The 13,636-nt window shown below is 36.3% G+C and overlaps 1 protein-coding gene across 7 annotated transcripts in view; it reads left to right on the forward strand.

The window, feature by feature from the left end:
• The window catches only part of MLLT10 (MLLT10 histone lysine methyltransferase DOT1L cofactor), a 129,857-nt gene that overhangs the window by 51,639 nt on the left and 64,582 nt on the right, over nt 1–13,636 (forward strand). For 6 of the 7 annotated variants that reach the window (XM_083825175.1, XM_083825172.1, XM_083825173.1 and 3 more), the window contains 2 exons: nt 792–887; nt 10,368–10,463. In XM_083825175.1, the coding sequence (XP_083681301.1) occupies nt 792–887; nt 10,368–10,463 (192 nt within the window). The remainder of the gene's footprint in view (nt 1–791; nt 888–10,367; nt 10,464–13,636) is intronic. The other variant, XM_083825174.1, reaches the window with a different exon arrangement.

Here is a 13,636-nt window from a genome sequence, read left to right on the forward strand (position 1 = left end):
GAACAGTAAAGACTGGCAAGATCACGTTAGCGTTCTAGTGTTTCTTGAGGGATATTGTAACTGTTGATGCCTGGCAAATACAGGTATTTATTATCTGTTACTGAAGGTGGTGCACGGGGTGTATCTATTGTACCACTGAAAACTTTGGAATAGCACTGACTTGAAATTCTTTATGCTACCTCAGTTACGATACAATAACTTATACATTTTAGGCACTGGCTAGCATGAAATATTTCTAGTCTCAGACTAAGCTCTCAAATGTTACGGAAATGCAGGCAATTATGTGTACTGCCCGTAAATGCATACGTGACCATATACCCTGTGTTTTTTGTAAACAATTTAAATGAAAATATTGCAGAGAGGTCACTTGATTAATAAATCGTGAAGCCATAAAACAACTCTGTCAGATTGCATTTTAGGCATGTGGCAGTGTTAGCACTGTGGCTTCATGCGGTACTCATTTGAGCAGCAACTTTTCTATTTTTTGTTATGAAAACTTGGAAATGTGTCTAGCACCTTTGAACTTTTAGAAGGTGGTATATCTCATTTCTTTGTTGGAAGCATATTTTGCATGGGACGTCTAAAAGTCAATATAAGGGTAGACTTGAGGATAGGATGTACAATGGGCAGTCCTGTTAATTGTACTCATGTTAGTTACTTGTCAGGTTTTCACTAACTGAGGTTTTTGTTTCTTCAAGTAGTAAGGCATTTTATCAGTTGAAATACTTTATATTTTTTATTTATTCAAATGATTCCTTTTATATATCCATAAATATGTTTTCTCTTTTTAGAAAAAGAGCAAACGGGGATCTAATAGGTCATATGATCAAAGTTTAAGTGATTCTTCCTCTCACTCTCAGGATAAACATCATGAGAAGGAGAAAAAAGTAAGTGGATTTGTCGTTGCTAATTATGTGGCACATCTGCTTAATAGTAGCACTTTCTGATAAACATTTAAATAACTTCTTTTGCTGAAAGGCATGAAGGAAATTTTGTTCCTGAAGCACTGAGTAACACAGATGACAAGGTGTAGTGGTGCTAGGGTCCAATGAGGAAACATCTTCAGGCGCATTTGTACATGTGCCTTCCTTTTCCTGTTTATTGTTTCAGTGTGCATCCCAAAGCCAACATTTGTTGGGAAGGTTGTTTCCACACAGCTTCCTTTGATTTAGTTTTTCCATTAGAAATATTTTTGTTTTAGTCTTTGTGACTAGGTGGGAAAGAAAAAAGGGAGTAGACATTTTAGCAAATGTGTGGGTAATCAGGTGCATCTAATTCATTACGTTTTTATCTGTTGCACTTCTTCCCTTATCAAAGAAGTGACATCTGTTGTTCACACGTCTTAGTGGTACTGGTGGTCAAGCCCGCTGTCATGGCAGAATACTTTGTCAGTCACCTGGGAACCTTCTGGTGAGGGTGCAAAGACCATAGCTGATCGCTAACTTCTTGTCACTGGCAGATTCTTTCAAGAATTTAAATTCATATTAAAAAAAATAAATTGATGATGATTATTAGTTTAACGCAGTGGCACAACAACACAAATTTGCATTGCATCTTTTTTTAGCCTCCTTTCTGAGAATACATGCGAATCTGCTCACCTGCATGCATTCTTTACAGCTATCTTAATAGACTTTTCTGAGTATGGGTGGTCTTAATTCTGTATTATTAAAAAGCATAACATAAAAATTTGAAATAAAAAATATATATTGACCAATTATGTATTGTATGGAGGAACTATATTTATAGTCACAGGAAATATAATAACAAATGTCAGTCTTCGGGCCCTCAGTCTCCTTAACATTTGATTGTTTCCTCTGGATGAATGTTAGTCTTCATTGTTCTAGGATAACCTTCTAAAAAGTGTCTTTAGGTCTGTTTAATAGTTTAGGTGAATAGTTCCCATCTTCATCTGGCAATAAAGGAGTGTATGCATTGTGATGTAGTTGTACCTCTAAATCTAAACCCATGACCAACAATAACAAAAGTATGGGGTTCTTGGCAATTTTTTTCGCAGCAAAATGGAGTTAGAGGGAAACAATTTTGAATTACAGATGACAGTTACCTGCAAGTTAAAACCTTACTAATATTTGCTTTACTTTTTTCTTAATTTGGTTAATCTTTCACAACTGTTGTATTGCTGGTCATGTTTTGTTAAAATACTTGGCATGGGTTGTCACTCACATTGGCAAAACCTTAAAGTTGAATTTGAAGAAACAAAATTGATGTTGAGTGAAGGTACTGTTCTTCTCGTCATAATGCCTGTAAAATCTTGGGGGGGTCTTTCTTGCAGAGTGTTTGGCCAATGTATCTGCTATTTATTCTAACTGCTTGGCTTCTCCAGCACTGGGTCTTCTAGAAATGTTAATGGACACTGGCAAGTCCTGGCCTTTTTCTGCAGCTCTGAGAAGTTTGCCATAAATAAGATTAAATTTCTGGAGCACCATGTTTCAGTTCATGAAAGGTAGAGGAAGATTGCATGATCTGCAAGATCAAGTGAAGCAATGCAGTTTGCGTTACCCTTGAATTGACATTCAGAGGTTCTTATGGCATGTTATAGCGTGTTCACTTAAGTTTAATTTGCTTTATATGTTGTTTAATGAGGCAATGTTCTGTTTTAAGTCACCAGTTGGTAGAAAAAAGTTGCAATTTCCTGAAACTCTTGATCACCTAACTTGTAGCTACAGACTTCTTGTTTGGGGGTTTCGTCTGACTTACGCAATGGTTAAGGGATGATCTGTGCTTTGGAAAATACCGGTCTTCAGTCAGTGGAACATATGGGGTACTGGCAGCTCATTCTCTTGGTAAAGTTGACTACCTTCTGCATATGATGTCTCATTTCGATGTACTGTCTGTTTGATTTACTGTATCTTGGAGGAGAAAGGTCATTATTTAGGGTGACTTTCCTCATTTCCTCTTCTGCAAATCGGTTTGGAATCTCAGTTGTTGTCACATTGGAGTAAATGTGTGTATCTTTTGTTCTGTATAAAAGTTTTAGGGAGGGTGTTTTTCTTCTCCCACTAAGAGCACAAATTTATTTGTACTTTTTCTTTCATCTTTGTCGTCTGGAAATTTGGATAATCTGATTTTTAAGCGTCCTTAAAGCTTTCCTTGGTGCCAAGCAGAAACTGTATGAGTTGAGCTGTATTTCTTGCCCAGAGAGGTTGTGGAGTCTCCTTCTCTGGAGATACCCAAAACCCACCTGGATGCCATCCTGCACAAGGTGCTCTAGGTGATCCTGCTTGTCATGGGGTTGGACTTGATGATCTTCAGAGGTCCCTTCCAACTTCGGCCATTCTGGGATTCTGTGAGGATTGGACATAATTATATTACTCAGACCTGAAAAACTATCCATTGGTTGCATATAGAACTGCCATAAGAATAGTTTGGTCTGAAAATATCGGTGTGGGTAGCGGTCGTTTTTGTAAATAAACACTGAGTTGGAAGGATGTGTTTTCCTGCATAATGAGTCTCTTTTGGGCACTGTGCTTACAGAATCGATGGCAACTATATAAGGGTATTATAATAATAATAAGAGTAAAAACCAAAAAGCTTGGATATTATTTAATTGTTATGAGGAATTTGAAACTACAGATTAATTAGCTTAGTTACTGCCTGATTGCTCTGCTGCACTAAAAATGGTTAGTTGCTAAGGGAGAGAGGTGCTATAGAAATGATGAGAGATGGAGCTGTGCCCCTCCTTAGTAGGGTTGGTAGTATATTGCTTGACATCCTGATATAATACCCATTTTTCAGTGCCCAGGTGTGTTTACCTCAAGTTTTTTTTTTTTTTTAAAAAAAAACTTAGTCAACATGAGGCTGTGGAAGAACACCTTATTCCTGGTGTTCCTGATAGCCTTATCTTTGGAAAGGAACGAAACAGGAATTTTAAATGTGTCTGGGGTACATCTCCGCATAAAAGAAATGCTTTAATAAAGTGCCACGTGAAAGTGGCATGTGTGCCACTTACATGAAAATTGAACAAGTTTACTGGCATTGTGTGTTTATGAATTCCAAAAAATGTTTTTAGCAGACGAATTAACTAAAAGTCTGTTTGTACCAGAAGTGCTTTGCTCTGGGTGGATAAGGAAGGGGAAATTTAAAATTCTTTGCTATGATGGGATATTAGTCTCTGTAGACTACTAAAAAAACAAATCCATGGATGGCAAAATACTCAAACATTTTTCTGAAGAAATTTTGCTTACAGTGATTTTCAATTTCTTTAAAGACAATCGTTGTTAGTGTTGACACGGCTGAATGATGCAGGGAAGGACTTGAGAGAGAGGAGCATTAGCTGCTAGTTGTTTTTCTTTTGTAAAGCTCTTTCACTGTGGCTTTTGTGGGAGTTCTGAGAGGAATACTGACAGTGTCAGAATTTTGAATAGATGTCTACTGTAGTGTTTTTTTTTCCACACTCATTAAACAAGAGTTGTGGTTTTATAAAGAAAAATCACTTTGCTACTCCAGATCTTCGTGACCTTTCAGGGATCAACCAAAATCCGTTCAGTTAAAAATAGCCATTATATACTTCAGGTATTATTAGATGTTAATTTTATTTATTTTCTTTGTTATGTATATTGTTATGACATTTAATTTCATCAACAGTTTCAAAATCTTTGAAGTCAACTATATTTGACAGATTGTGATTTTTTGATCTTCAAGTTCGGTGTGTTGTAGCATCCTTTGCTTAACTCCGTAATGGTGGAACTCTGCCACATTATAAGATAGAGGGGAGTCACTTGGAACAACTAGGGTAAAAAGTAAGCTGAAGTTGGAAGCAACTTGGACATTTCTTGCCTGAGAAAATTGTACAATGTAGTTTGTCTTAATTTGAAAACTAAACGACACGTGAACATTAAAAATTGGTCATTATAGGTTTTGATTTTGATTCCATTTGATCAATATGTCTGTCTTTGTCTAAATAACAAGAGAAAGATATTTTAAATATCAAAATAAAAGTAGCTTGTTCTGAATAAGATTTGTTGTCCATTAGTCTTGTAGGGAAGCTTTGGATGGCATTTTTATTGCCAAGTTTTGAATCTGGTACTGACTGGCAGTTAAAATTCTGATCATTAACACTGTATTGAAAGGAGTTTTTTGAGTCTTTCAAGTAACTGTCTCAAAGACTGGTAGTTAGTAACAAGTTTTATGCTTAGAGCCCAATACATAGGTACTTGAATAATGTCAGCAGTGCTGTTCCACCTCTTCCTGTAAACCACCCCATGCCTATATCCTTTTACTGCTGTGACTGTAGCAACACTGCCACTGCATTTAATTTTCCTGCTGTGGTTTATACCCTATAAAACGATAGATGAATGCCCGAGCTAGGGCTGTTCTTGTCAAAACAAGATAAATTAGGATTTGAACATGGGACGCGTGGACCATGGGCATCTTTCATTCTGGAATTGTTATGGCTGTATCACTAAAAGCTTCTAGTCACTAGTAAGAGCCAAACAGGCTCTTGTATCGGGGATTAGCAAGAGCTATATACAGCTTTTTATTGAAGACGTTAGTTGTGATGGTGACAGCGATGGATTTACAAGCTTCAGGGGTGGAAAGATGGTGCAGAAAATCCATGAATAACAAAAGCAGCAATATGAATACTCTGTGATAATAGAACATTTGGGTACATTGAAATTATTTGAGGGAGTCTAAAATAGTGGCTGAAAACTAGTGATTTAGACATTCGGATGGTTTTGCTTACAGGAATCGCTGAGAGAGCTAGATTTGAAAATGTTAACTCCCTGAGAACTTGAGACAGCCAAAAGTAGTAGCGGTCGTGATTTCTGTGATGGAGAAGGGGGTAAAAATGGAATACTCCAAGGTCAGCCAAGCAGTTTTTGTTTGAAGGGCCAAGCAATGTTGCTTGCTGATAGTGTGCACATGTTTTGGGAATTCCAAAACAGAAGTTAGTCTCCTGTTCTGCAGGCAGGTGAGCTCCTGCTCCTCCATTCTGCTTCTGCCTCTTCATGTCCCTGTTACTGTCTGTCTCAGGCTCATTCACCGAAATAACCTAACTTACTAAAACAGCAGAAAACTATCCACTTCGATTTTTTTTTGTTGTTGCTGCTGCTATTGTGGAAGTTTGGGCTGGCACATAGAAGGTCTGAAAAACTACACAGCATGGGAAAGGTGAGAGAGGGGCCAAGATATTTCTTTTTTTTTGTAATGGTGAACTGTTAAATGCCAAACTTCAAAACATATTTTCATGAAATGAAGTACTGTTGAAACATCTTCGGAGAAATTGCGTTCCAAAAGTGTGTTCCAGAGACAAAAATGAATTGCAAATAAGTGTACTCACCTTTTAACAAATTAATTGATTCTTACATGTGGGAATGTTATAAATGTATTCTGTTAGAGAAAAGCTGAAGTCATCCATTCCATCTGTACTGAAAAAAGCTATCACTTGCTTAATTCAGTCTTCCTGGAGATTGAGGTCCAGCCTGGGAAACCTGGATGTGATAACACTTATTCTGTTGGTAGCAGATTAGAGCTAAAATAAAATGATACAAGTATATTTAACTTGATATTTTGATGAGATACTTTCATTCAGTAATCTGAAAGTATGTTAAAGAAAATGAGTGGACAAGTGCTGGTCTTTGGAGTAATGTGGATACTCTAAGGTGTAAATGAGCTTAACAAAACAAAAAATAAACAAACAACCAAAAACCAAAGAGCTGGAACCAAACTGTATTTGTAAAACCATATTATTTAATAGTCTTATAGATTTGGTCTTTGTAGAAGAAATAGAAACCATTGAAATGTGCCTTGTTGCTGTTTTTTCAACTTTTTTTTTGTCCCCCAAAGAGGGCAATGTACAGAAGGTGCTGTAGAATTCCAGAAACCTTGGACCACATTTGTTTTCTTACCTTGCATCGTGTAGTTATTTTAATTAAGAAGGTATTACATAGTTTTGTAGGTAAGAAACGAAAGTCCAAAATGAGCTTCCCAGTGGTAAATAAAGCTTTCTGATTAATCATGACGTATGAACTCTGGGTACTTTGTAGTCTGTTTAGCTACATCGTAAATCAGGGCTCTTCATCTTCTAGGACAAATAATACTACAGCTGCTTATGCAATGGCTGGGTGGCAATCAGACCTCATTTTTTTTCTTAGAGTAAAAAAGGGTTTCAGGAGCTGCCTGAACCCGGTCTGATGAGCTACCTGTTTGTGAACCAAGACTGAAGGTTGCTTTGCCAGTTCTGTACTTGGCCCTGTATTTATTGAAGTTCCTTAGAATGTTTTTCTGCAAACTCTTGTTTTCTACAGAATGTATTCTGTTTGGAATAATTGAACTCATGCCCATCAATCTTTTTAAAAAGAAGTTTTAGTATGTAAGTGGGATGCATGGGTTCTGTCTGCCCTCAGTGCTTCACTTACTAGCAGCACTATTTTCAGTCCTTGTTAAGTATAATTTCTGCCTTTTTTTTTTTTCCTTTCAAGAAAGATTTGCGTTACTGTCAGACAGTTGCTATCATCGCTTTCTCTAGATTGGTGGCTTTCCACCAGAATGGGGCTTTCAGGACAGATGTTTGTCTCAGGAGCTGTGGCTGACCAGAGGAAGAGGTCTGACAAAAATCTCAGTGAGTAGCCAGGGAGGACCAGCTGTTTATATACTCTTTTTCTGGTAGAGGGAAAGATCATTAGTTTGTGCCTCCTTTGAGACCAACTTGATTGAAAACTCATGTTTGTCAAATATTGTGGGAATTCATGTTCCTTTGTTACTCCTTCTGTGGATCCAGAAGCAGATCTCGCTATACTTTGTGTGCATCTTTAGGGTGAGACAAGGGTACAACTGCAAGGGCTCACCCTGTTGGGAGATACGTCTCTTCCCCTCAGCAGGTTGTAGAAACATTCATTCTTATCATTGTAGAATCTGGGCCTTCATTTCAAAGGTTGTCCTGCAGTGAAACTTGCCCTGCTTCTTTGATGTTATTTGCATCTGGAGTCAATTCCCATTCAGAAGTAGGGCGTCTGAACTTTTCTTAGAAAGAAAAAAAGAAAAAGGGGAGGGGGAGAGACATTATTTGCTAGAGGAGGTATAACCTGAAAGGAGGAGGGAATACAGAGCTAAGGACATCAGACCTCCTGGGGTTGAGATCTTCCTATGTGAAAAGCCTGTGAGTGGGGTGCCCTGCCAGTGGCCCTCAGTGATGTCCGACGGTGCCATCTGCGAGCACGTGGGTAACCTGTCCTAGCTCACTGCGTGTTGGTGTTTCGGGTCTGGGGGAGCCATTTGACCTGGTTGCTCATGCTTTGTCTTATAGGATTTAAAGCATCTTCTTTTCAAGTTCAAGTCTCTTCAAGTTTATGCTCCCATACATCATCCCCCCCTTTTTCGTATCCCTCTTTCCTTCTTCATGACAAATCCTGTTGTGTTGTGACTGCTATCAAAGTGATTTCAGTGCATTACAGAATATAATTTGAAATCTTTCTGACTGTTCTTTTGATCAGAATTCTACAGTCCTCAGCCTTTCAGACAAAAATAATGGTAGAAGTAAAACAAACGAACAAAAACCCGTGACAAAAAAAAAACACAACAGAACACTAGAAAGTCAACAGAAGAAATTGTAAAACATGTTCACTTAAATATTTCCTATTGTTTACTGATGTTGCTGCGATGTTTCATCTTAAAGCATTTGAAAATCTCTTTGCTCCAAAATTGTAAATAAAAAAAAATCCTTCGGCGTGATTTGAATTTCCTACTACGGTGATGAAAATTAAATAGGAAGTGGCTTAGTTCTATTTCATAATTTCTTTCTTGAGGCTTGTTTTGGGGTTCAGTGAAATTGCTACTCAAGTTTATCTAAGCGTGTGCACTGATGACATAGAAAGCTGGGTAACTAGCACCATTGAAATACTTTTGAATCAACTATGTATTGTGCTTGACACAGATTTGATGGCTAACACAGGAAACTTGATGTAGTTGCTCTTGTTTTCTCCTGATCCGTGCTTGTATTTTGGCAGTATGAGGTAGCACTTCTTGGGTTGTTGCATTAAATGATAGAAATGACTGTGCGGTGCAGTTGAATCCTTCCTCTCTTTTTTTAATTTTTTTTTTCAAATTTGTACTTTCCAGACCCAAAAAGCCTGAAACAAATAATACCCCTACAAAACAAAACAAACCTCTGTTCAAAAATTCCCTCAACAAGCCTGTATTAGGTTTTAAAACCTTGAATTCCTACTTCGTGGCATACATTATTGTAATTATGACACCTGCACACTTTGTAATCGAAGCGCAAATTCCGTATTTCTATTCAGGGGCAAATGGGAAGAAAAAAATCCTCTTCTTGTATGGTGGGAAAGAAAAAAAAAGCGACAAACCACCAAACGTAGAAATTCCCATCAGTCTTTTTAAAGAGTTGTCTCTTGGAACTTCCTTTGAGTTATTAGAAGTGTTAAAACAATCAAAAGGACTTTCTATATTGTATTCTAGCAGGTAAAATTTTAGCAACAAAGTAAAGTACTTAGGTGTTCTAGTGTATTTTGAGTAACTTTCTCTCAGGCTTGCTGTTTCTTTGTTGATGTGGGCTTTTTATATTATGATTTTAAGAAAAAAGGGGCCCTCTTTACTTGCTCTTCATTAAATTAGTGAAAATACTGAACTCCTACTGTATTCTAAGTTGAATTGTTAATTTTATTAGACTCTATTTTTGTATTCATCAGTTGAATTATTTAAATAAATGCAATTTGAGTCTGACTCTTTAATACTCTAAGAACTGATTCCTTCCAACATGGAAGATTTCTACTATTCTTTGAAGGCTCTGGGTTAAGAATTGATTTTCTCTGTTTGTACAAATTCATTCACGCTGCCAATGCTTCACGTTGTGTTTAAAATAAATACATTCTCAGCCTTTTTAGAAAGGACCTGATTTATATAGCTTTTGGTATTTTGTTTGGTTTAACATAGAAAAATTCATTAAATTACTTATATAAAATGTATGCATCTTTTTGGGAATGACATTGAAATAACATTTCACATTCTTATGCATGGAGATGCCAATAGGGGAGCCAAGCTAAAACTTCAATGTACAGTAATATCCCAACAAAAATACTGTGCAGGTGTAGAAATGCATGAAGGCAGGAGTATAAGGTGTGGAAATGCAGGAAGGAGAAGGCCATGTCTTGGCTTTTAATCTAGTTTCTTTAGTTGCTTAATTGATTCTTGACAAGATGGATATTAATGACGGTGGATTCATTAATACTGGTTATAATTGAAGAATTTCAGTTTGTATATTTTGAAAGTAAATAAAAATACATGATTTGTTTTCATTATCTTTCTTAAATTTTAATAACATTGAGTGTTACTTAAAGCGGGCTACGTTAAAGGTGAAGCTGAACCTGGATTATGTTTTCTTTTGTAATTTACAGAAATACAAAGAGAAAGATAAACACAAGCAAAAATACAAGAAGCAGTCAGAGTCTTCACCATCCTTGGTTCCATCTCTTACTGTAACTACAGAGAAAGTAAGTTAATACATTTTTCCTCTTCTTCCACTTCAGTTACTTATCTTGAAATTTTCTAATGTGATCATTCTAGTGGATACACAGGAGTTTTAAAATGGCAAGGATGCTATAACTCTCAAGCACGCTTGGTATATTTTCCTATAATGCAAAATCTGAAAACACTTTGAGGTTTATAATAGGAAGAAAGCTTTAGATTTTTGTAACTAAATAGGGAGTGATTTAATGGCACCAGTCAGGTGCCACTAATAATTCAGGAACTTTTATTTCAATGATTTTATGTTTAGTAGTTTGAGAAGTTTTATAAAATCTTTCCCTTGAAATTCACTTTTGTGTGCTGAGCTGTTACTGAACCTGGAAGCATTTAACCTGGTAATTATGAAAATAATGGTACTTCATGTAAAAAGTACGTGATGCTGTACTTTGTGTACTTTTAATATCAATTTGTCATTTTTAGCAGTCTGCTCTGTTAGATTCTGTGGTCTTTCTTTCCTGTTAATCTTCTAGCAAATACTTAACTCAGAGGGCAGTATAGAGGATTAAATAATATAGACAGTTCTGATTATGCTTCAGTATGATCTGACTGTTCTGATTACTACAGTAATCACTTTTGCTATCCACAAAAAAAAAAAAAAAATGTTAATGATATTACAGAATGGGCAGCAGTGTTAGGAAATGAGTTTTCTCACTTCAGATTTGGAAAAACATTTGTACCATTCATGTGGGAATGTTTGACATCTGAGTCAGGGCTGAATTAATTAGCCATCAGTAGTAGAATACTTTGTTTTTTAGAAGGGATGCTGAAGCTCGTTTTAACTGCGTGTAGTTTGGCTGATGAGATGATTCAACAAATGTGTCAATTTGCACATGGTACACCAAGACCATACCAGGAAAGGGTAAAATATTGAAATACCAGCTTTCTTTAATCACTGTGCGTATTACATCAGCTAATGGTATCAGCTTGAAGATTCATCACCAAGAAAGGAAACTTTTTAGTATGTTTTGCGTATTTTTCTGTTTTCAGTATTAGGTGTATTGACCTGAGGGTGTGTACCTGTTAACGTTGTTACTTGTGACTCACACTTCTGATAAACTACTCTTGTTTCTGGTTCTCCTGTATTCTTTTTGATAATGATAAGTCAAGTGAGACTTACTAGTCAGTGTTTTTCTCAATTTCACGACAATTCTATCTTTATTTTTAAATAACAATTAGAGTCGCTTTGCCACTTTGCTCTTTTGATGTGAGAGTGAGATACTGCAAATAGTGAGTGTGACAGGATTTATTGAATGTTGACTAGTCCATGTGATTCTTCATTTGTTTTTTACTTCATTTTATTAATTTGTCCTGAACCTTGAGCCTGAGACAATATAAAGAATTATATATTATATTATTTATATTATAATATAAAAGAATTTCCTTGTTTGACGTGTTCCTTTAGCACAAAACCTAAACAACAGTTGTATGGTTTATGTATGATCTTATCTTTCCTGAATATATATATCCCTTTTGTCCTTTTGTTACTTAATTATCATACAAAGTGTTATTAACAAGTGATGTTGCCATATATTTGTGTGAAAGTTAAAGAAAATCCGTTGAAATATTGGTCATTTGGAAGTCCCTAAGTTCTACCTATTAGAATACACTTTTAATGTGGAAGACAGTTGGATGCTGTTTGTCTCTCTCTTTTACCTTCAGACCCTGTGTTTCTACCAAAACTTAACTGCTCCATTTTCTACTTTCTTTTCATGGTGCTTCAGACATTCAGGAAAACCGGTCTCTGGTTGAAGTTACTAAATAGGATTTTTCTTTTCCTTTTTTTTTTTTAATATCTGCTGGGTATTCGGCAGTGGTTCTTCTGTGACTAGTTTCTTCAGATACTTTCTTCTGATTTTTTTCTGAAGTCCTTTTGTATTTGCGTGCATTCGCTTTTCTAAATTATAAATTCATACTGTGTTCCTCAAAAATTTGAAATTTTAATAATTAGACAAGCTTTGTTTCCTTCTGAGAATAATACTTAGTTCAGAATATTTTGTTAATATGGTAGTTTTGTGTGTCCTTTTACTAAGAGTTGGCAGAATTGATTTGGGCTCGCTGTCTTTTTCACAGCAGTCTGTCTTTGCAGTGAATACTTCATTTTATGACTTCTGTAAATCACTTCTGCTATCACATTCTTCCTGTTGTGGGAACTGGAATTTGAAATAAATTTTTCTCTTCCTTTTTTGAAGAAGTGAAATCCTTTTTGGTAAGAGTGGTAGTGACCTTTTATGTAAGTGGTGCCTGGGAGGATGTTTTTATCTGGATGAGTGGCTTCTTAAGTCACATTCCTGAAAAGCTGCAGAGTAAACTGGGGTTTTACATTGTATGTGTGGGTATAGTTGGTTTGGTTAGTTCTGTAAAAGTGAATTTGAAGAAATTTAATGAAGTTCCCGTCCAAATGCTGTGTTCAGCTATGGGTACGTCTTCCAGCAGGCAGTTCTGTGCATTGCTGTAATGTCTCTGCAAACACCACCTAGTCTGGATCAGTCAAATTGGAAAATCTTTGAAATAAGAAACGAACTACTCTGATTAATATATACTAAGATTTTTTTCACTTTTCTTTTGGGGCATAAATACTAAATGTTTTTAAAAGGACTGGAATAACTTCTGGAATATTTCTCTATATTCAGATTAGGCTTTCACTTAGCATTTCTGTTACTTGGATGGGAATATTCAGTTTCCTTATGATCATGGGATCTGTGTAAGAGCCACCAACCTTTTAGTTAATCCTCATAAAAAATTATTTCTCAGGTTGTGAGCCTTGAGAGCTTGGGCTTGTACTGAAAGTTTAAAAATGTGTCTGGTTTGACAGATTACCCAGAAAAATATGGTTGTCTTTTTTTTTTTAGAATTTTTTCTTTAAAGAAAGAAGACAAAAGCACCCCTGATATGCAAAGCAATAACCTGCTTTCAAATTGTAGCCAGAGACAAAATACTAAAAAGACCCTGTGAGCAGAAAGTACAGCTAACTAAACGGTATTTTTAACAGCAGAGATACCGGTGATAAACCCTCCTCAGCTCACCCTGGTATCAGCCCGTCGTGGTTCCCAAGGGAGGTGCCTGGCTTTTGCTGCAGCAGGATACAGGAGGGAAGGGAAGGAGCAGGGAAATCTCCATTAGCTGTGACTGAACATTGCTA

This window comes from Anser anser (assembly GCF_964211835.1).
Source record: "Anser anser genome assembly, chromosome: 2".
Lineage (NCBI taxonomy): Eukaryota > Metazoa > Chordata > Aves > Anseriformes > Anatidae > Anser > Anser anser.